The sequence below is a fragment of the Podarcis melisellensis genome, assembly GCF_964234715.1.
Source record: "Podarcis melisellensis genome assembly, chromosome: 1".
Lineage (NCBI taxonomy): Eukaryota > Metazoa > Chordata > Lepidosauria > Squamata > Lacertidae > Podarcis > Podarcis melisellensis.
The window spans coordinates 39,965,268-39,988,352 of record NC_138528.1 but is presented as its reverse complement, the minus strand read 5'-3'; the positions used below and the strand labels follow the sequence as shown (position 1 = coordinate 39,988,352).

Sequence of the window (23,085 nt, the reverse complement as noted above, 5' to 3'; positions counted from 1 at the left end):
TCAGGACTAAAGGGAGAAAGGTGCTAAGAGGAAGGCACGCTTGGCAAATCCACACCGTGATCAACTCCCACCCACTGTGGGAGGACATGTGGATCCAGAATTGGCCTCCACAGTCAATATTAAAACCGTGTTCATGGAAGACAGTCTTGCTCGGCTACAGCTTATCACCAAAGAAGAAATAAGAGCTTCCCAATAGTCTGCCACAACCTCCCCCAACTCTTCCAGAGTTTTGGGATTAAAACGCGCACTAGGCACTTCCAACCCACACCCACAACGCAAGAGCCCTGTGGGATTGACCCACAAAATTTCCAGAAAAATCTGGATGTATGGCAGCTCATGTCAGCAGTGCATATTTGCCGATTAATTTTTTGTGATTCTGCCAAAAAAACTCAACAACTTTTCTGTCTGGATTTTCACTGTTTGGAATCTTCTTCTTCTTTGGCGATCACTCGTAGCTGAGTAAGATTGTCTTCCTTAAACACAGTTTTAACAATGAGTTCGTAAGTGACTGTGGAGGCCAATTCTGGATCCACACGTCCTTCCACAGTGGGGACATTGGTTTCCGGGCGGGAGTTGATCATGGTGTGGATTTGCCAAGCATGCCTTCCTCCTAGCACGTTTCTCCCTTGCGTCCTGAGTTTGAGTGTCTTCAAAGCCCATGACACCTTTGCTAAAGACTGTTCTCCAACTGGAGCACTTGCAGGCCAGTGTTTCCCAGTTGTCATTGTTTATACTATATTTTTTTATATGGGAACCCTAAATCAGGCTATACATCTTTTGGGAGCTTGTTCCAGCCCCGGTGCACAAGAGGCTGCTACACAATTTTTAATGGTTCTTTTTGCACAGTTAAGAAATGTTCCTTCTGTTGAATTGGTTCTAAAAAGTTAATCTTATCATATATAGCCTTGTGGAGCTTTGTATTCAACTAAGTTCTATCCAGATTAGACCCATTGCAATTAATGGGCCCAAGTAGTCATGCACATTGATTTCACTGGGTCTTGTTTACCAACACCCCCAGTCCACAAAAGTAGTAAGTATTCTAGTTTCTGGGAGGAAAAGTCAGGCAGAGCCTGTGAGTGACAGTACTCCACAGCTCTGTAGAAAGGCAGAGGGAAGAGAAGGAAAACTTTAGGTTTGTATAATAATTGAGCAAATTAAGTGGCCTAACATTATTTAAATTTAAGCTCCTGGTGATAAGAGGTTGGGAATTCCTTTAGCGATAACAGCCTCAGCCAGTCTCCTCTAGAAGGCAGACTTGGGACTCCAAAGGAACCTAGGCTGCTGTAAGTTGCAGGACCTCTCTTCATAGTTAATAAACTGTAACAAATCCAGTGCTTTTTTTCTGGGGGTACACATAGCCCTAAACATTTTGTGAATCTTTGTACTTTTGTCCATTTACTGTATTTATTTTTCCTGATCTGAACTATAAAATGGTGAGGTGATTTTCTTTAATCAAAATGAGAGTACCCCTAAACTTTTTTTAAGAAAAAAAGCACTGAACAAACCTAATTGTAATTGTAAGCAGTACTATATAAGAATGGAGATACTTTATAAAGTGATACTGTATTAATAAATCTAAGTGGTATTATAAAGATGGATATTTTCCTAGTTAACTTGGGTGGGCTAGAAAAGCAGCAGCTAATATTATACATCGAAACACACAAGCACAGCAAATTAAGAATGGGCTATGAATCAAGAACCACACACACATTAAAGAAAAAAAAGTTTTTTATTTTGGAAAAAATAAATTTAGCACTATCACAAATCAAATTACATAGAAAAGCTAAATAAAAATCAACTTCAAGTTTAAATAATTTATGTACTATAAACAGAACTGAACAGTTTCAATATTACAGCAGACAGAGCAAAATATCTGTGCAAATGAACAGTATGGCTCTATACAGTTTTATTGTGGTGACATAATAGGTATATTTAATTATTTTTAATCATGCGGTTTGCTGTACCACATTACTTTAAGAAAAGAAATTAAGACCTGCAAGTTCTTTTGCGTATATCCCCTCCCCCCAATTTGCAGTTAGAAAATAATGTGCATCTAGCAGCATTGGAATATTTACCGTAAATTGTGCTAGCATCCTCTGTGTGCATCCACCTACAATTACATAGTTGCTTAACTTGCCAATGTTTTTATTTGGTGGCTATTTGTTTGAGTCAACAAAAAAATGCACCTCCGATCAGTAGACAAGCTGTGAGCTTCTTAACAGCTGCTTTAACCTGAGCACCAGTACCCAAGATAAACCTTACAGACACTTAAAATGCTGTAAGAACTAACTATAATGTGAGACTCAAGACTGTGAACCAAGACTTGCAAACACAGTGTTATACTTTGCAAGTGAGGAATGCACTTCCTTACAAATGCAATTTTAAACTTCTCACACTACAGGATCAACTAAAAACAGATTGTTCGTAATTTTTGAAAACTGAATTAACCGTAACCAGCAGCATTTTCAAGCTTCCCCACCCCCTCTAAAATCCAGTCAAAATATGAAAGGCAAATACTTAGAAGCCACAAGGTAAACACTACCCAACAGAACTTATTCAAGTTTCAGTTGCAGCTTACATTTCCTCTCAATTTAAGAAAGAATCCTATTTAAAAACAAAAACGACAGATTATTTTTTTTTAAAAAAAGAAGAAGCAGATTGATAGTTTAAGATAAACAAGAGACTTTGGCTACAATCCTAAATACAAAGACCACTGAAGTCTATAGGAAACATGCCAGGAATTGGGTTGTTTAACCTATAAGTCAAGAGGTTTAACAACTGGAAGGAGTTTGGTTGTGGCTATTGGGTTCTTTGGAGACCCTCTATAGCGAACCTTCTTTTCTGACAATTTTCTTCTGAAATCACATTTGTCAGGTGTAGCAACCGGAATATTTACATTTGTGTTCGTTTTTACAACAGCTTTTGGTGCTTCATGATTAGTTAGGTCCTCAAGGACTGACTTGGATTGATGACTGGTAGTCAGTGTCTCTTTGCAGGTTGTACCAGGCCTGCTGGCTTGCTGTAATGGATGTATTTGTTGTGGGCAGGATTTGGAAGGCAGAGAATACCGATTGCAAGTAGACTCTTGCTTGCAGGTTGATTCAGAAGAAAGCAGAGAAGCTGTAGATGAACTAGAGGTATTTTCCACGTAGGACGGCAATGCGGTTTCAAAACTCACTGATTTAACAAGAGAAGGACAGTCATTACCAGCTTTTATTAATCTACAAGCAACTGACGGCTTGTTAGCCTCCAAGAGGGAGTTCATTCTCCGTACTGACTGACGGACAGGCGTACGTTGAAACTTAAGTGGTGATTTGGCTTTGGTTGCAGAACATGGCTCATTTAATGAAAGTTTGTTGAACCAATGTATATGGTCAGCAACCTTTCCTGGAGGGGAAAATGTAGATTTCTCAATAGTTTCCATGTGTAGATAACATGTATTGTTTCTGTCACCATCTTCTGGCAACTGAGAAAGAAGCTCCCCTTTTTCAAGACATTCTTTAATTTCTGAGTAACAGTATCTAAATTCTTCATCGGTTTTTTCATCCAATTCCAATGTCTCATTTTTCAGGGTGTTTGTGCTATTTAAATGCATCCCTGGAGATGTCATTATGGTCAAGTGCTCCTTTTTTATTGATCCCTCACTTTTGCTAAGATCATGGACTGGAAGATTAGTCTCTGTATTGTTTGGGAAGAGGGAACTATCTATAGCTTTGACTTGATCCATATTTGGCAGATGTTTGTCGGAGACGTTTGATTTATTCGCAGAACCTACAAATGGAGTCTTCTGTTCTACATTTGTCAGTTTCTGAGCTTGGGCTTTAGAGAGCTCTTCCTCTAGATTGAGTTCTAAAAAGCATGCTGTACCTTGTGTTAAATTTAATTTTGAAGGTTCAGTTTCAAATAAATTATGAAGGTTGCTTCCCGATTCGGAAAATGCTGTCTTAATTTTCAATAAAGTGTCTGCAGTCAAATCATTTTCATCCTCACAAAAAGAAGTTTGTTGTTTTTTGCTTTCCTGTTCAGAACTTGCATCAGTGGGTCTTGACTTAACAGGAATGATTGGTGGTATTCTAGTTGTAAGAAGAGGCTCAGAAAAAGAGGTTTCTGCTTCACGACATGCCATTAAAGCAGCAGCCCTATTGCTAGTCTTCTCAGATCCTGCAGTACTGGGGCCGGTCCAGGACATTCGGTAGGTTGTTTCATTATGTTGGTTTTCAATTTGCAAGTTTTCCTCTGACTTGCTGATGTTTTTGGAATCTTAAAAAAAAACAAAAACCACACAGTAAATATATCAGAAAGTTATAACCTTGCTGATTAAATTTACACTGAAACCACTTGGGATCGTAAATGTGATACTTGTTGTTGCAGTAGTGCCATTAAGGACTTTGGCACCTGCTCACTGCACTCTTAATCATGAGGTAAAATGGGGGTTGCCTTTTTTTCTCCCTTGAAAAGTACATAGAGTTGAAGGCAGAAGTGATGCTCTTTCCCACTTCCTCTTTCAGCTATACCTGCTTTTCAAGGCTGAAATCAGGATCTGACCAGCAGCTAAACAGAAAGCAAAGTAATCATTGAGGTAGTACGGAAATAATAATAATAATAATTTTATTATTTATACCCTGCCCATCTGGCTGGGCTTCCCCAGCCACTCTAGGGAAAGGGAAGCAATCTGAGAGGCTTGAGGAAAGGAAAATGGAGTGGCCAGTAGGTAAAAAGTGCAATGTCGCAAGTGTCAGGAGATAGCTCATGTGCATGTGTGCACACAGTAAAACACATCCTTTTATTCTTGGGTTCCCCACATCCCATAAAAAAATAATCCAAAACCCCTGTATCTTTTTCAATTGATTGAACCATGAAAACCCATTGCTTTCCAGTGTTGCCATAGCACAAAAACATGGATATGTGGTACAAATGCTTATCATCTGCACACTCTTTACAAGGGATCTGTTCAAAACCACCATCAACTAATAGGTAATCTTTGGGTCCACATATATATTCCATGATTTGTGTGAGAGTTACATAGGAAAACCACAAAACTCATGAGAATCTGTGCCTTGGATCAATGTTCTTCTGGTGCTGGCAAGAACTGGATCTGCAATTTTTCTGTGCAGTCCACCATCCTCAGCTTTTATTTGACAATTGAATTTGGGGACGGGACTTGTGTAAAATGATAAAAATTCAAGATCTGCTGCAATTCTATTTGGTTCGACTTTTTACCCAGACCCATTGGAAAAGCAAAAAATAATGATGTTGTGTTTTTCTTTTTTGTCTGGAGTAGGGAGAGAAGTAATCAGAGAGGTGGTACCCACAGCACTCAGAAAATTCCAGATGTGTCCACAGCTCAAGGCTGCTGACATCTGAATAACACATTTGTCTGTTTGCCTGTATAAAGTAAAACTTTCTACCATACGATCACGGGTGACACCACCTCCAAGAAAAAATGCAGAAGGAATAGACATACCACACTTATGTTTTTCCTAACCTTGGGAACACAACAATGGGTATTAAACTGGTGGTCGCTACCTTAATCTCTGGTGCCATTTCAGGTTTCAGGAAGGAAGGGCGAACAAGATTCATTTAAGCACCAAGAATGACCATATGATTTGTTATGGTTACTTCTTTTATACCAAATACGAGATAGGATGCTCCAGAAAAATAATCACTTGTGCTCATAAATATGTGTGTTCATTTTGGTCTGTGGACTACCCTACTCCACCTTATAGATGTTACTATCAGCTTCTCTTTAGGAAAACAGAAAGTGCATGCACACCATGCTACTGTCTTGATCCACACTAATACTGCTCTCAGCATTCTTTCAGAACACGTGTGCCCAAGATCAGCTTAGTTCATCTCAGCTCCTTCTCTAAAGATCAAACAGCCAATAAAAATCTGTGACCTTAGCATTCAGCCCGAATAGTATCTACCTGTTTGAAGATCAGAAAACAAGAGTCGCTATAAGAGTGGCCAACCAGTTTACTGCTCCAAGGAATTAGGTGTCATCAGCAAACTAGGACACTTCATATCATTTGAAGTCAGGGCTGAGCAGTGAACAAGCTATAAAGCACCAGACCCAACTAGGGCCGGGCAATATCTCAAATTGTCTGAAACTGGTATCATGATTGGAATGCCATACCTGTTTCAGACATGCTTGGTAATTTTATTTATAATATAGAAAGCAACATTTGACACTTAGAGGGTAAACCAAATTTACCTTTTTTTGTTATAGATTCACCAACACATGGGCTTAAAAATGCAGCTGTCTTTCCATGATTCATCCCACTTTCAACATTTTGTTGACTTGCAAGTCGACGACCAACATTTTCAGATCTGTTGCTAGGCAGATGTTCCACTGCAGTATTCTTTTTAGGATAAAAAAAGTTTATTTTATGTAGACAGCACAAATGCTTTACTGCTTTTACAATTTAAGGAAAGAATCAGAATTTAAAGATGCTGCTGTACTATATATTTAAACAAGGAATTCAATGAAAAGCTTGCAATGTTAAGTCTGTCATTTGAATGGAAAAAAGTAGAATTCATGGTAGCACCACAATCCAAAGTCTATAGGAATAACTGGCTACAACTGAGAAAAAGCTGCAAATGGCAAGAGATAGACATCAAGCAGCTGTAGATGAGGAACACAAACAGGGATCAGCTATTTGGAGCTAGCTGAGTAGGTGAACAAGGGACAGAGAAATGGCAGTAGTACAGACCTTCACGGATTTCAGCATGCAGGATTTAGAATTTGTGACATTTGCCAAACATTCTCCATCATATGGATTAACCTTTCAGCCCCTTATTTGTTTATTTATTTATTTATTTGCTTGCTTGCTTACTTACTTACTTATTAAAAACAACCTAAAACACAAATACTGTAGCCCGGGAAAGGCTTTTGGAAACTAGAGATTACAATTGGAACAAGATCACAAGTCATCAAGAGAGATGGGCTCCCTGCTTCAGTTCCAATGCATATCTGCACAGAGAATGCAGTTTGTTTACTTAAAATCATTTATAAATACCGTATTTTTCGCACCATAGGACGCACTTTTTCCCTCCTAAAAAGCAAGGGAAAATGTGTGTGCGTCCTATGGAGCGAATGCAGGGGGGAGGCAGGTGGGAAAAGCCCCCAAGAGCCGCACACAAGCTCCGTGCGCTCTTGCGGGCTTTTCCACAGGAGGGAGAAGAAGGGACCGACTGGCCACATCAGTCCCTTCTCCCACCTCCCAGAAAAGCCAGGAGAAGCTGCGATCTCTTTAAAGGGGTTGCGTGGCTTCTGCTGGTTTTGCGGGAGGTGGGGGAAATCCCCGCACTTCCCAGAAAAGCCAGGAGAAGCCGCGATCTCTTTAAAGGGGTTGCGCGGCTTCTGCGGGCTTTTGGGAGAGGTGAGGGAATCCCCCCAACTCCCAGGAAAGCCCTGCACAGCGTCTCCCGGCAAGGAGAGGCTGCACGGGGCTAAAGCGGAAGCCAACACAGCGAGCGGAATCCATCCTGCTCGCTGCCTTGGCTTGTGCCATAGCCGTGCGCAACCCCTCCGGCAAGGAGAGGTTGTGCGCAGCCTGTACGCTGCTCTTTGGGGCTGGGGAGGGGGAGAGATTTTTTTTCTTGATTTCCCCCCCTAAAAACTGGGTGCGCCCTATGGTCCTGTGCGCCCTATGGTGCAAAAAATACGGTACTTAATAGTTTTTTAAATCTCAAAGTGCTACACAATATCACTAAGACAAAAACTCAACAGAAAACCAATAAGACAGTAATATAAAAACGCATACAAACGGCCTGAATTTATGGGTCTTGGAAATATTTGATTACTTTAAAAGCATTTAAAAATCGGTTAACGTTAAAAAAATTCTCTACAGTTGCAACAATTAGCTGAAAGCTCTGCAAGACTGAAAGTAATCACTTCTCTTAAGAGTCTAATACAATAACAAGAGATGTTAAATAGTACCTCTTTGCTGCTCCTTCCCAGAATGAACTTTAATCGCAATGACCTGCGCACCATTTCTTTCCGACTAACCTTAGGAGAAAAGCAACCCATTTTTCCAGACTCAACCCTGAAAAGAATCAGAAATAAGCTGAGTACACATTATCCTGAACTCAAATACCCAAGGTTTTAAGTCTAATAATGTACATAATTTGGCTTGGATCCAGACTTTGCTTCTGCCAGTGGGAGCTTCCCAAGTAGAGTTTCACTCAAGGGGTACTGCTACTGGCAAAAAAAGGTGCAGGAAGCAGCTTTTGCAAGTTCCCTTTGTGCCCTTCAAAAATCTGCTCTGGAGAGTTGAGAGACCCCAGTGAATAATGTGGTGGATAAAAGCCTTATGTTGATAGAAGGTCCTTCCATTTACAGATTAAGTTTGGCTCCAACACAGTAACCACCCCTTAAGCATAAAACAGGCCATTTATACCTAAATTGTGGAAGACGCTGTGAAAGACTGTACAAAGTTCTACCCCATTAAATGATTTGAAAATACGTTTGATGATGCACTGAGAGGATGGGAGCCAAAATATAAACTCCAGTTTTTAAAAGAACCAAGGTCACAGAATTCAGTTAACTCATTTCACTTAGAAATTGTATTTAATCTAGAAAATTTAGAGTTCTATATAGACTTCTTTAAACATCATGAAACATAGGCAGCATTTCCCCCTCTGTTCCTGTAATGCCAATCTTCTGACAAACTTACCTATGTACTTTTTTGCTGGCAATTCTTTTGCTTCTTCGACTTCCTACACTAGGCAGGTGCTTTTCACTACTGACTGAGATAGACACAGAACTCTGAGGTGCGTCAAGAGATACATTAGGGCTTGTTTCAAAATGAGCTGTGAATAGGTTAGAGAGAAGTGTTTAAATGATCTATTGTTAAAATAACTACAAAATTATTTCCCCTTTTAAAAACCTATGATCTGGGTCTCCATTTTTCACTGAAAATTTGTAAGTTCTCATTAAAGTTGTTCAAGAAATTGTGTATTCAAATCAGTTACTGAAGATAGAACGTCTCTCTTGGGACTTAACCCATCCACTCTCCTTTATATGCTTTTTCATACATATGTTAGGGAAGCTGATTTGTCTCCCATGGGCACCAATCCATAACTTAGCCCAATGCATGAGAGGGCTCATAATGCAAGTACAATTAGGAACATAAACAATAAATGCAAAACAGTCATCTTTATGTAGCCATGTTTGACTGCAGTAACTCTAGAGTTTTGTAAGGCAAAGAGGGTTACCATGAGGGACAGAATTCTGAACTGATTAGGTTGGAGAAAATATTTAAATAATCATTACTTTACCTGAACCAGGTGTTGATCCAACGCTAAAAAGGCTACTTGGTAGCAATTCAAGAGCCAAGTTATGCCTGATAGATCGCCTTTTCTTGTTAGAGAAACCTTGAGAGGAATCAGCTGGACATTTACGTTTAAAATTTGGAGTAAGTATCACTGGAGTCACTGATGAAAAGACTGTAAAGAAAACAACAGATGGAATAAAAGCTTTAAAATGGCAGACAGCAACAAGATAAAACTGCCGTACAGTTGAAACAGTGGAACTTGGTATTTACACTAGTAGCTAGAGCAGGTCTGGCACTCACATTTTTTATAGGTGAAATAATAGGTTAATAGAAAATACAGATAGGAAACATTTTTAAGTGGTTGCTTACTTCCTCCTGTGGTTAGTAAATTCCTGCCTCCCCCCCCCATAACTTTTAGAAAGCCTCATCTCCCCTTGCAGATGACAAACATTTAAAGCCATGCACTCTTTGCAATGTTAGACAAGGATATCTTACTGGCAAAATTTATTTAGGAGAAAAGCAATGTTTCTGAAGGAAAATGTATCCAAGTTAAGAGAGGTTCTTTAGTAATTTGCATTGATGGATAGCATATCAATGGCACCTAAGCCCCAGTATGCAGTAGCAAAAAGCAGCCCAGTTTTTAACTCTGAAACTCAGACCATTACAATCAGTGCAAGTGCAAGTGCAATGGAAAGGGCAAGCAAGCCAGTATTACAGACTTGTTATAGTAATCTGCAGCACCCTATCCGAGCACAGTCTTGTTATAAAATGCACAAGTCTTGAGGACAAGGTATGAAGTGCTCCATGCAAATGCACTATACCTACCATGCCTGTCTTTCTGTGGTGTAGTGGAGGGGGTTCTGTTAGATTTAAGTTTATTCAGAGCTCCACTAACAATATCTGAAATTGAAGACACACCAAGCAATCAAGCTTTTACTAGGAATTTTATATTGCTCAATTTCTAAATATAAAGTGATTTTTGTTATTAAAAAAGAGAAAGGATAGCTTCTTAAAGATGCATGAATTTTTATACTTCTGTTTAAGCTGAAACCCAATTTGTCAAAATTGTTATAAGTACTTATTTCGCTCTAAGGTCCTATCTCTTAGGTTAGCACATTTATGCCAGCCCCATTAAATGGAAAATGGTATTCAGAAACACTTCACTAGAACCTTTAAAAGTATTCAGTTACAAGATTTGGGTTCCTTACCATGAAGGTTCATGTTTTGCCTGTGGAGACAGTGACTATTTAAGCTGTAGCTCTTTCATTCAGCCAAGGCAGGGACTTGTGACTAGGCAATTTGATTATCCTCTCCCTCCCCTTCTGGCTCCTCCTCCAGTTCGGCACCATGTCCAAGCAGAAGGGATCTCGTAAGAAACATTAGGTTTAGATAAGAAAAGTGGGTGGGTGGGGGCAGCCATATAGTAGTAGGAAAAGGAAAAGGCCTGCCACAAACAAACTTCGATTGGGAGTTTTCATGCATGCAAGCAAACAGCTACTTGAATAAAATAATGCCACAACTTGAGTGTGGCAATGGATATCTCTACATTGCCAAACAAGAAGGAATATTCAAGGAAAGAAACTGATGTTCCATTCTCTGTGTGGCATGGGAGGAATCCATTTTGAGAGACATATAAAAGCTATAGATAGACAAAGAGCAGGCAGAAATAAAGGTGGCTGTCTAGTCAGGAAGTAGTAGGTTCTGGAGAACTCTTCTTGCATGTATAGACCTATCTTAATAGTGGCTCATTAAAATGGAGATAGCAGTAATGCACAATGGAGTGGGTAAGCACTGGGATTCATAGGCCAATGTTATGTGGGCCTTGATTCAGTGTGCTACAGTGAAGCCAGTCACTTCTCATCCCCTCCTATGACCAGGGTCACAGAATAAAAAGGAACAGCTGATAAGATTATCTAAAGGCCCCTGCTCTTTAAATGAGTAACTCAAGGGTCTGCCTAATGTCTAGGTTATGCCAAGGATGCTCCTGAGAATGACTAGAATTGGGACAAAAGAGGGGGGAATTAACTCTTGGGATATGTGGAACATGTTGTCAACCTTCAGATGAAGACTGATCAGTTCTCAGGATAACTCTAGCCTTAGGGAAGATTCAGAGGTTCTTGTTAACTGATAAGGAACTGGGCTCAGATAAATCTTGCTTATGGTGATGAAGGTGGCTTTGAGCAAGGTTAGATGGACTGGAACTGCCTTAAGGAGTTCAAACAGCAGGTGAGATAAAGCATAAAAGTTCATGTTTAATTGCCAGGAAGGAAACTGGTGGGCAGGCAGATTAAGGAAGCCCCTCTGATGAATCTCTTTGGATGAGGATATGAACCCAAAGGTTTGGCGCTGAAAGAAGAGAAGCACTTAGGTTTCTTGCTTGAGGCCATTTTGCCCAAGACCTTGTTGCATGCCTGGTTAGGTAAAAGCAAGAATTCTGATGCTTGTTTCGCTATGGATCTTCAAAGTGGAGAGATCACTTGCCAGATTTTGAGAATCCTCACTGGTGAGAGGGATAAGAGACCCCAGAACATACAGGTGATCACCCCAGATGAACTATCCTATGGGATGGTTAAAGATAGCCATTGAGGAAATTTGAGAAAAAACATATTTGTACAAATGTTCCAGAGGTCCTGCATGGCCCTGGGGGTGGAAGCTAACCTGATGAGGTCAGGTATTTGAGGATCAGTAGGAAGCACAAAGATTAGAATCACTTTTCTGGGGTAACAAGTTCCTTTGCCTCTTTCTCCAATAAGTGGGTGATGCCTGCTTTTATCATTCAACATTTCTGAATGGACATGGAGGTTGGGGATGAGCAGACACTGTCCCAAGACAGTCAAACAAGTTCTATCATGTACTGTGCATTACAAAATGGAGAATGGAGGCACTCCCCACCGGGATCTGAATGTCACAATGGTGCTTGTCTGGCTTGGTTTAAGTTGTGAAGCTCTGGTTTCTGAGGAATGACAGTGCCAAAAAGGTTTGCTGCTCCTGGAGTCTTGACAAAAGGAAAAGGACTGTCTCTTTGATTGCAGCCTGCCTTCTTCTGGAAACAGACAGTAAATCCTTGTGTCTCTGCTAAAACCTCCTTCAGTGCTTCCTCTCCAAGGAGGCCAGCTTCTTTAAAGGAGACTAAAGCTAGATTACTTTGGGATGCCAATTCTACATTCCAGTGTTTTAGCCATGTTGACATTCTAGTTACAACACCAACCACAATGGCTCTGGTGAAAAATTAACACATCCATTGTGGCATCAATCTAGATAATTGTGGGGTGGTCCCTGTGTAGCTTATCTAGTCAATGTCTGGAACTGGAGTTAAGTGCTTGAACTACAAATGGCTGGCTCTTGCTATGAGGATAGAAGCTGCCCTTATGGGAAAAGCCAGGGCCTCATAACCCTCTTTAAGGTCAAATCAAATTTCTTTTTTTGCCCCTTCCTGGAAGGGGGCATCACAATTCCATTCCAACCCTGACAGCAGGGCTATTATGGGGCTTGTTGCTCTAATGTACAGATGGCCAATGTGGTGCCCTCCAGATGTCGCTGGATGCCAACTCCCATCATTCCTGGCCACTGGTCATTCTGGCTGAAGCTGATGAGATTTGCAGCCCAACAACATCTGAAGGGAATGTTAGGCTATCCATGCTGTAATTGTGCGCACTGTTAAATTTATTGCTGCCTAAATGTATGGTCCACTTTGACTCAAGTATCTAAAACCTATAGGGGAAATCCTCTAAGGAAATTTTGTTGCTGGCAGAAGAGAAGCTTCTTTGGAAGTGCCATGTGCTGGATCCTGCTCAAAAGAATGCAAACCTAAGGCAGAAATCATTGTTGTCAATAAAGTAAATACTGTAATCAAAACCATTAAGCCATCTTATAGCTCCAAGAGTCCTCTGTCACTTCACTGTTCCTCTTTTCTCTCTGAAGAGATAGTGGCAGAAGATATCCTGGCTGAGGTAATATTCTGCGTTTTGACCCATATAGCAGGGGAGGTTGGATTTGGGTAGATTTTTCATTTTGGATGTGGTATGTGGATCAGGAGACTGGTGTTCAGAAATGCTCATGTGAAACTTTAGCTTGACTAGATTTAGGGTCAGCACTGACAACTTCTCCTTCCTTGGAATAGTGATGGACTGAGATGTGAAGAAAATCAGATGAAGTTGAAGAAAATCAGCTTGAACACTTGTAGGAGGGTTGGACACTCAGAACTAAACTCCTTAATATCAGCTGTGAGAGAATCTTTGAAACTTTGAATGAATTCTTTTTCTAATAAAAAAAGGAGAACTTTTAAATGGATAAACTGTCCCTTTTTGAAGGTACAGTTGGTACCTTGGTAGTCAAATGGCTTGGCTCTTGAAGAAATCGGCTCCCGAATGCCACAAACCCAGAAGCGAGTGTTCCAGTTTGTGAACTTTTTTGGGATACTTAATGTCCCAACGTGGCTTCCGATTGAGTGCAGGAAGCTCCTGCAGCCAACTGGAAGCCGTGCCTTGGTTTTTGAATGGTTTCGGGAGTTGAACGGACTCCCAGAACAGATTAAGTGCGAGAACCAAAGTACCACTGTATAGGAGTTTCTTGAGTGGTGCCACAGGCCCAAGCAAGAGGTGAAGGTTGCAGTAAGGGACAAAAGGAAAGGAAAGCATTTCCCCACATGTACCCCTCAGCTACTTAAGGGAGAAGTACACACTGCAGGGGGAAATTTAGTGCAGGAGAACTGGGGACGGGAGAGGAAGAAGAATTAAGGAAAAGTACATAGGCCCGAGCTCTAAAGTAGAGGAGGAACTCTGCTTTGGGCAAAGGCAGGGACGAAAACAGAAGGAGAGGACAAATAAAGCAGCCTAGTTACATGATCCTGCCTTGGACAAATGAGAGTTCCACTCTGTGGGTTGTATGTTGTCCATGCCAAACTATGAAGCACAATGTTGTTAGGCCCCGCCGCCCTTCAATAAACTTTTTTTTAAAGTTTTTTTTTCTGAATGTTAGCTGGAAGACCCAGGATAATTTTCTTCCACTTGGATTCCCTCCCTTTAATCTGCCCAGCAAGGCTGGAAAGTAAGCTCCCTGCAAAGAAATGGGTTAAAATGACCCAAGTGTTAAATAATCCTTCCATAACAATTTGAGATCCCAGCAAAATGAGACATAGAATTTTCTTTGCACAGTTAATACTTTTCAAAAATATTAAATTAAACAGAATGAACATAGGGAAAAAGCAGATATAAAAAAATTCACAAACTCAAAACACAGGTCCAGTCTGTACATAATTTGCATGCAATTGTTTCAAACTGTTTTTAATATTTTATCTTTAAATTTGCTGAGACCTGCCCTAGGACCATGTGATGGGAAATAAATAAAGACTTAAATACTGCTGCTGCTGCTACTACTGCTACTACTACTAATAATAAGCCAATCTATGGCTTAGTGCAAACTAGCAGGTTACTGGAACAAAAATCATGACTCCTGTGCTCTACCCTGGCTACTGCCAGCACACTATCCAAGGCTAAGCCATGGTTTACCCTGTTACTTCCAAACCTGGGCTTGTCTTCCTAAGATTAACCACAAATGGTAAACCAAAAACAAACCTTGGTGCAGCTCATGGTTTGCTTGGAGTGAGACAACCACAAGCCTGGGTACAGACGTTATGCTAAGTTAAGCCATGCTTAGCTACAGCAGCTAGTCATAATCTTTGATCGAAGAACCTTTATTTTTGTTTATTCACAGTATGCCATAGTTTAGCTTAGCATTGTGTGAATCAGGCCATAGTAAGCAATCATGTGCTAAAGATCAATATTACATCAGCGTATATCTAAAACTCAGATGTGGAAATAGCACTATTGCTAGTGCAATTGCTCACTAGTGCTAAAGGTTTGCCCATATATACGTAAAATAAGAAATAGTGAAGATCTTACATCATATTTACCATGTTCACTGATAAATCTGCAATCTGTTACATATGTAGATTGCAATCTCAAGGTCAAGTGCCCTTAGGACACTAAGGGCAACACAGTTAAGGTTTCAAGAGCAGCTAGCTTTTCTATTATCTATAGCCAAATAATCAAATTTCCCTTGCCACCTGATAGAGGACACAGAAATATGAGTGTACAAATCAATACTGATAAATAGATGCAAAAGTGTGCTCCTTAAAAAACAAAAACAACAGCACGCCAAGGACAATTTAAATGCTCTATTCCTGTCCAACTATTTCCTACTAATTCAAATTGCTCATAAGGTAGACTAGAAACCACTTTTGGACAAAAACACCAAAGCAGTACACATATTGATTTATAGGTGTGTGGTCTAAATATATATCCCTAGATCAATTGTTAAGCAACCTGCTCCCAGAATCAAAATACATTCCACATACACGGCTCATTGAAATTAAGCATTCTTATCATTAACATTAAATGTAAGTGTACTTTCCCCTTTAGTTTAGCAATTTGAAGGTTCTCGTATAGCTACTTTCCCCCTTGTTACAGGCAGTGGCGTAGCGTGGGAGGTGCAGGGGGGGCCGGCTGCACCGGGCGCAACATCTGGGGGGGGTGCTCGCTCGCACTCACAGCTCTCTGCCCCTGCTAAAATCCATGGGTTAGGGGGCGCAAATTACTTGCCTTGCCCCGGGTGCTGACAACCCACGCTACGCCACTGGTTACAGGTAAGTGCAAAGGGAAGCACACTCACCTCCCATGCTCCTCCTCCTCCTCCTCCTTGTGGGTTCACCTGGAGTTTCACCTTCACTTTCTTCATATTCTTGCCGCGAAGGAGTGGAGACAGGATCATCAACGCCAAGCATAGTAGGTATCTTTTCCAGGATGAACTTTGGTACATGCCCTGAATTAGGGAACAATTGTTATGCATGTTATGCGGGGATTCCATTCCATAAGCCCACTCCATCCCTGTCCCTTTTCATGATGTCTTTATGACTTTGGGGGCGCTACTTCTGGGTCCAGTGCCGTGTGCATGTTCGCAATTGTGCATCATTCAGATGCGCCCAACCCAGGAGCTGCCCGTGCGAGGAATATCACAACTGCTAAAAATTTCTATGTCACACAAAATTATCACCGTACCTATTTTTTCTGCATGATCAATAAGCGTCTGCAGAACTGCCGCCTGCAAACGAAGCTTTCTCTCTGTATGAGCCGACATCTTGTCAGCTTCATTTGATTGCAAGAGGTTTGGAACAAAGATAACTGCCAGGTTGCTACTGCTCATTTTGTTCTCAGCAGATCTGGAAAAGAAAACCAAAAAGAGAATGGCATCAGAAGCTTCATACTAGTACAGTGGTACCTTTGGTTGCGAACGGGATCCGTTCCGGAGGCCTGTTCGCAACATGAAAATCCCGCAACCTGAAGTGCCATATCTGCGCAGCGCGATTTGGTGCTTCTGTGCATGCGCGAGTGGCGAAACCCGGAAGTAACCCTTTCCAGTACTTCCGGGTCGCCGCAGGATGCAACCTGAAAAAACGTTAACATGAAGCAAACATAACATGAGATATGACTGTATACAATTTCTGATTTTAAGACTGCAGGCAATTATTATTTCCCCTGCACAAACGGCTAGTCAGCACTGCACTTGAAGAGCTCTTGAGCATTGGCTCGTTAATACAGCTATTTTCTAGACCTTCTGCAACTAGCTTATCCTAAGCAGCACAAGATTCTGATTCCTCAAGCTTGCAGCCATCTTGAGCAAGGAGAAAAACGTAAAAAAGCACTTCAAGTCATGTGGGAGCTACTTTGGAACCTACGCCATGCTTTCCCAAGTTTAACTATTGCTGTTAATTATCTCATATTGGCACGGGATTAAGAAGGGACCATTTTCAACATTCCTTATTGGATTTGGGGAAGTAGTGGGGTAGGGAGGAAGAGACACAAAGGGAAATTCAGAGTAAGCAGCATGACCAAGGGAAAAGAACTGGGTGGGGCATTTGAGTATACTGTTCTGATGGAACACACTGATGGAGTGATACAGCCATTCAGTAATTGTTATTTAACTCAAGAGCTGGTTCCTGCATTGGTAAGGGGGAAGAAGCAATGTTCATTTGGTTAAAATTAGATATTATTCCTTCATAGACAAGGCAAGACACCTAGGCTCTGTGAGCACTCAAGAGAAGTGAAATAAAAGTATTTCATGAAATCTAAGCATACAGGTTGCAGAATAGTTTTATAGAAAGATCAAGTTTTTTGGGGAGGGGATATTCCCATCTGCTAACGGTTCGTCTAATAATTTCAGTGCAGTTTTTTATTCCTCACTTTATTTTTGGGGGAGTAGTGCATGTATGAGCATGCTTTAAGTTAGTACTTTTATATTTGATGTATCTTTCTTTTCTAAACTACAGGTTATGACCTAAAGGGCAAGTGAATGTTTAGCCTTAAATTAGTGTAGTTGTTTAGAAACTGGGTTGATATTAGGAAGGAACTCCTCTACATGGCAATCATTGGTATGGGAACAGATGATTGGGGTGGAGATTATACTGCTTCATATATCTGCATATTTATTTTTGTTTGTGGAAGATCCCCTGAGATTTGTTTTTATTCTTTAAAAATAGCGCACGCACGTGTGTGTTTTTCTAGCTACCTGTTCAGTGGCAAGAAAAGATATCCTACTAAATTAAATAAAAGGCAAGGAACAAAAACTGCACTCCTATGATGTGAAACATTTTAGTGCTATTCCAAGCACAGAGGGCCAATAGTAAGCACAACTTACCTTAGGGACACTTTTTTGAGAAACATGAAAAAATATCTGAGTATATTGATTATTCTGTCATTCATAAGACAGGAAAGCAGCAGTGTGGCAGAATTCTTCTCCTCACTGCCCAATTGTTGGGCTTTGATGAGAGCATCTTGCAGGTCACTTGGGAGAATGGGCTCAGGCAGTTCTCTGAAAAACTGCTTCAGAAGCCCTGCAACATCACAGGGCAGAGCAGTTGACAGGCAGTTTTCACCTTGATCCAGTTTACCCTAAAAATAAAATAAATAAGTTTTAAAACTGACATTGCCATAGTGAAAAAGCACAGAACTGGATGGAAGACCATACAGGCATTTGTAAGAAATGTTGAGATATTTGAAGGCATATTGGCACAGATAGTGTTAACCATTTACTTTAAGTGGTTATGGAAGTGTAGGCAGAACCTGCCTTATTTTTAATTTTGTACAATGCATAGCTAGTATTGTTAGGCACTTTACTTAGAAAGACAGACTGAGAAAGACAGTTGTACTGTACCTTTAATGCTTTTATGCGAACAACTGATCCGGATATTCTGAAGAGCCCTTCAGTGCCAATGTGTTCTTCTAAATATTTACATGCCTCAACTAAGAAGCTAAAGGAAAAAATGAAAAACAATCAGTGTGTTTGGCATTAAGAATTCAATCCTTGCAAGCAAAGAAATATTAAATTATGTCCATACTGATATATACCAGAAAGTAACATCATTTTGCGCACGGGGGAAAGGGAAGGGGCTTGAGTCTGCTCAAGGCTCCAACTCACTCTATTGACAAAAGCCACACACTGTCACCAGAAGCAGCAGATCTTCCAATTAGAGGTAAAACCCAAACAAAGCTTTATATAAAAAAATTAGGTTTAAATTGACTGATTTGGCGAAAAGGAAGCCAAAAAGGAAGTCAGTGTCTGATTTCTGCGGACAGTTTCTGCAAGGGACGTTTTTGTGTATGGGAGACAAAGAGGCATTACAGCCATGGAGATTTAGTAACAATTTGACTTGGACCCTGGAGACTGTTTCCTTCTTTTGAATATATATTTGAAACAGTTGTGTCAAGCTACCTTTTTTTTGGGGGGGGAGGATACAAATTGGCAGAGAGAATTTGATAGACTGATAATTCTGGCAGAGTAAGAAACAAAAAGTGGGGGGGGGGGGCGCGGGGAGAAAGGCTGTGGAAACATAAGCACTAAGCCCAGACCCTGGAATTTGGAGGCACAAAAGTGGGGTTAAGCAGGGCAGTTCAAGATTTAATCAGTTCAGCTGTCCTGCATCTTCCTTGTGCTCCTGACCAATAGCTTGTAAATGAAAAAATAGTTTTTCTCCCCAAATGTTATCTATTGCAATTGCTTTTCACCACCTCCAGTTACACAATTTCAAACAGCACTGTTTCACAATGCTCTGCTAGAAAAGCATACGATCTCCCTTCTATCAGGACAAAAGGTCATTGTACGCCTGCTGGTGTGATCATGGGAATGTTGCAATTTCCTTTCCCCTCATCAGTATGAAGAACTTTCCTTCCTTGGCACCAACCATTTGTGGGGTGGGGAACAGAAACAAATTTCAGGAGTTGATCGCATGAATTATTCTCTCCCCAGATTCACTTTTATGTTTCTACCAGAATAAACTGCATGAAGACCTAATTATGCCTTATGTCTGCTATATTATAGGTTTTGCTTACCAAGGTATACGATCATATTCAGGCACATCTTGATGAGGTAATTCATGAAGAGCTATTCCAAATATTTTGCCCTAAGAAACAAAACAAAACAACTTTTTTCAACAAGTAGCAGAACACAGAGGTAGTGCACAAAGGACACTAGAACTTCTGATTCTTATGAAGTGAACACCCTTTTAATCTTGTCTTAATATCTTTTGAAGTGCATGCACAGTACTTTCATCAAGGAATTAACTTGCACTTACATTGTACTGGATGCAAAGGGACTCTCTAATGCCAACAGACCTGTCTAAAAGAGCTTTTTGTGATGTAAACATTTCTGAAATTATTGTGCACAACTGCAAACACAAATCATTGCTTCCATTCTACCCTATGATAGTGATTTACATAATTTAATATTTTAAAGTGGAAAATCAAGAGAAAATAAATTCCATAAGGTATGCCTTACTGAATACTGATTTAGTACAATACAAACTTTGTATCTTACAGCTTGTTTCATCGGATGAAAAAACTACTCATTTTTCAGCCTAAGACAGGACCACAGATAGTATTCTTATCTAATCACACAATACCTGATCCTTATATACATGCATTCTTAGTTACTCATTCAAGCGAATGTAACTGCATGCTCATTTACCTTTGCCCCAGAACACAAATTTTATCTTCGCCTTAAAATGAAGCATAACAGGGACCCCTATACTAGCTCTATTTTGACATGGAAGTTGAAATGTTTAAATTTTTGTAACACGAGCCATCTAGACTGGCCTCAATCTAAGTGTCTTTCAAATAATTTAAGTTGCTCTTTTAAAGATGAGGGCTGCACTACTGGAAGTAAGGTGGGATGGGATGATTTATTAAAGAGAGAAGTATACACAATAGCACAGAATAGGGTAAAAAAAAATCATTTTTTACTCTATGCTCTAACCAGAGCTGAAAGAAAACCTTTACTTGTGTCTATGTGTTCATGAGGAACCTAAAGGCACATCCTTATGACACTTTCCTTATGAGTAGCTATACTGCAGCAACACATAATGAATCCTGTGGCACCTTAAAAACTAATAACAACAACAGCAACAACTTCTTATCACAGGCTTGAGCTTATTTCATCAGATGAAAGGATTTTATCCTGGGTTGGTAGGAAATGGGAGCAGAGAAGGGGGTGTGTGGAATCTATGAGATCAGAGCTCAATGAAAAACACCAGACAGCGATAATTACATTAAAACTAAAAGTTGTGTAAACTAATTAAGGTGGCCACTCAAAAGTACTTTAGATGGCTGCATAATAAAATCAAGGTAACTGTGTTGCAAGAAATACAGTGATAACTGCATTAAAGTATAAATGTATATAACTAATTACAGTGACCATTCACAAATTAAATTTATATACTGCCCTTCATCCAAAGATCACAGGGCAGCTTAAATCAATACAAAGCAGTATTGATATTAACAGCTATCCCTCTATGAGTGCACATCCATCTTTTGTGAATGGTCACTACAATCAGTTGCATACATTTAAGTTTTAATGCAGCTCTTATTCTGTATTTTTAAAATCATTGCCTGTGGCCTCACAGCTAATCCAGGAAGAAAGAAGTCCACTATTACGCCTGCAAGACAAGTCCTCACTGAATCAACACATCCTCACTATAGCCTATTTCTAAGGTTTGCTATTTCTGAAGTTCAAGAAAAGGGAACATTATATCCCTTGGCCTATGCAAGAAAATAAAGAAAGCACACCTTGCAGCACAATCCAAAAGTATGGCTACTCAGAAGCAACTCGCACTGGCTTTAATGGGACATACTTCACAATTGAGCCTATTGAACACAATTGGCTTTACTTTTGTGTAAAAATGCATAGGATCTGACTGCACACCTCATGCAACCCATCATTTTTAATAAGGCCACAGCAAGTCCCTGGCATCTCCAGGAAGGGCTGGGAAAGACTCCTGCCTGGAAATCAAGAGCCCCTGTCAGTCAGATGTTTGATCTCAACTGGTGATACGTTCTCACCATCGGGCTGCAGCCTGACTTACAGTAATCGCAACCAGAGTTGCGAAGTTACATGGTTTAAATAAATAAATAAATGAAGTCCCTCCCCACAAAATACCCGTTTGGGCTTATATACGGATCTTGGATCCTAAACTTTTGAAGAGTCAATACTAAACGACTAGGGAGTCCAATAATTCAGCGTGAAGAAGCTTCCTACGTTTTCAAAAAGATGAGGCAGCCTGAGTAAGGACCTAGAAGTCTGCACAGCAAATCTAGCTTTTTTTTAAAGAAGGCGTCCCCCCCCCAGTAGTCAAGCGGGTCGCCTTCTAAGAGCGCCTTCTCAACCCAGTGCTTTTGTTTTTGATTGACACTAGCGCACCTTTGCCCAGAGTGGCTGGATGGGCGGAGTATAAGTAATATTATTTTTTATTATTATTATCGGAATGGTGGACGCGGTGGCACAAGGCTCAGCTACCTGGTCAGACTCCCCCCCCCGCCCGCCCTGCCTTTCTTCTCGCCTCCCGCCCAGCAGGCGGGCAACGGAAAAGCTGCGAGGGGCCCCGAGTCGCCTGCAAACCGGGCGGCGAGGGGGAGCTCCAAGCCCCGGGCTTCCCTGCTCCGAGTCCTCCAGGGCTCCCCGGTTGGCGTGAGGGCGGTGCCTTCTCTGCCTCAGCCCCTTTCCCCCGACTCCACTCACCTTCCCCTCCCCGGCGGCGGCGGGCAAGGGCTTCCCTTTCGCTGGCCGGTTCTTCACCTTGATCCCATAGGCGGCTCGGAGCTGCTGCTGCACCGCCAGCTTCGCCAACCCTCTTCCGCGGCTTTCCAAGGCCTCCATCCCAGTCGCCGCCGTCGCCGCTGCTCTTCGCCGTGGCCTCCGTCGGCCGCGTCTCGCCTCAAACTGAGCGCCTCCCTGCCCCTCCTCCTCTCCGATTGGCTGGTTTCCCTGTTCGAAATCACAAGACCCCTAACGGCTGGCGCCGAAGGACGTGCCTCGGCAAACGCCCGGTATGGTTGCTGGCAGTCTTCGCTCGAGGCCACGGCGACTAGAATATTGGCGGTTGCGGTGGGAATGGAGGGGGGGAGTAGCAACGTGTCACTGTCGAGCGTCGGCTTCTCTTTCCGAAGTTTTCCCATTCAGGATTCGTGAAATTCAGGCGGTTCGCGTGGTCAGCTAAAGGGTCCTCGCACTTCAAAAATAAAGCAAACATAGACACAAGAACGTGAAGACTGACCAGCCTTTGATTTGGAAGCTTGTTATAGACCATTTCCCCACATCGTTAGAGGCAACGGGAGATAACGGGGGGGGGGGGAGAACTTTTATTATAGCTGTGATTTATTTATTTTTTGTAACGAAGTTTTTATTCATTTTCATCTTTTAACTGTTTAACATGGTTGGGTTGATTATGTATCTTTGTTTACTTTAGAGCACATGACACACAACA

The 23,085-nt window shown here is 41.1% G+C and overlaps 1 protein-coding gene across 2 annotated transcripts; it reads right to left on the bottom strand.

The window, feature by feature from the left end:
- Window positions 1-1,716: 1,716 nt before the first annotated feature.
- Window positions 1,717-22,834, bottom strand: ARHGAP11A (Rho GTPase activating protein 11A). Of its 2 annotated transcripts, XM_081886558.1 has the most exons (12): window positions 22,341-22,834; window positions 19,661-19,731; window positions 18,486-18,582; window positions 17,970-18,223; window positions 16,334-16,494; window positions 15,948-16,097; window positions 10,104-10,178; window positions 9,283-9,450; window positions 8,679-8,814; window positions 7,943-8,048; window positions 6,215-6,362; window positions 1,717-4,260 (listed from the first exon to the last, which is right to left on the bottom strand). In XM_081886558.1, exons 1-12 carry the CDS (start codon window positions 22,476-22,478, stop codon window positions 2,756-2,758), a joined length of 3,009 nt encoding a protein of 1,002 aa, XP_081742684.1. In that variant the 5' UTR covers window positions 22,479-22,834; the 3' UTR covers window positions 1,717-2,755. The 2 variants fall into 2 exon arrangements, with proteins under 2 accessions (XP_081742684.1, XP_081742685.1); XM_081886559.1 differs by lacking the exon at window positions 10,104-10,178 and having other exon boundaries at window positions 1,718-4,260; window positions 22,341-22,830.
- Between the last annotated feature and the right edge of the window lie 251 nt (window positions 22,835-23,085).

Coding starts and splice junctions, on each gene's coding strand:
- ARHGAP11A (XM_081886558.1), bottom strand. CDS start 22,478: ATGGAGGCCTTGGAAAGCCGCGGAAGAGGGTTGGCGAAGCTGGCGGTG. Junction 16,495..17,969: donor CTCAAAAAAGTGTCCCTAAG/GTAAGTTGTGCT, acceptor TTTCTTTTCCAG/ATCTGCTGAGAACAAAATGA. Junction 8,049..8,678: donor GCCAGCAAAAAAGTACATAG/GTAAGTTTGTCA, acceptor GATTCTTTTCAG/GGTTGAGTCTGGAAAAATGG.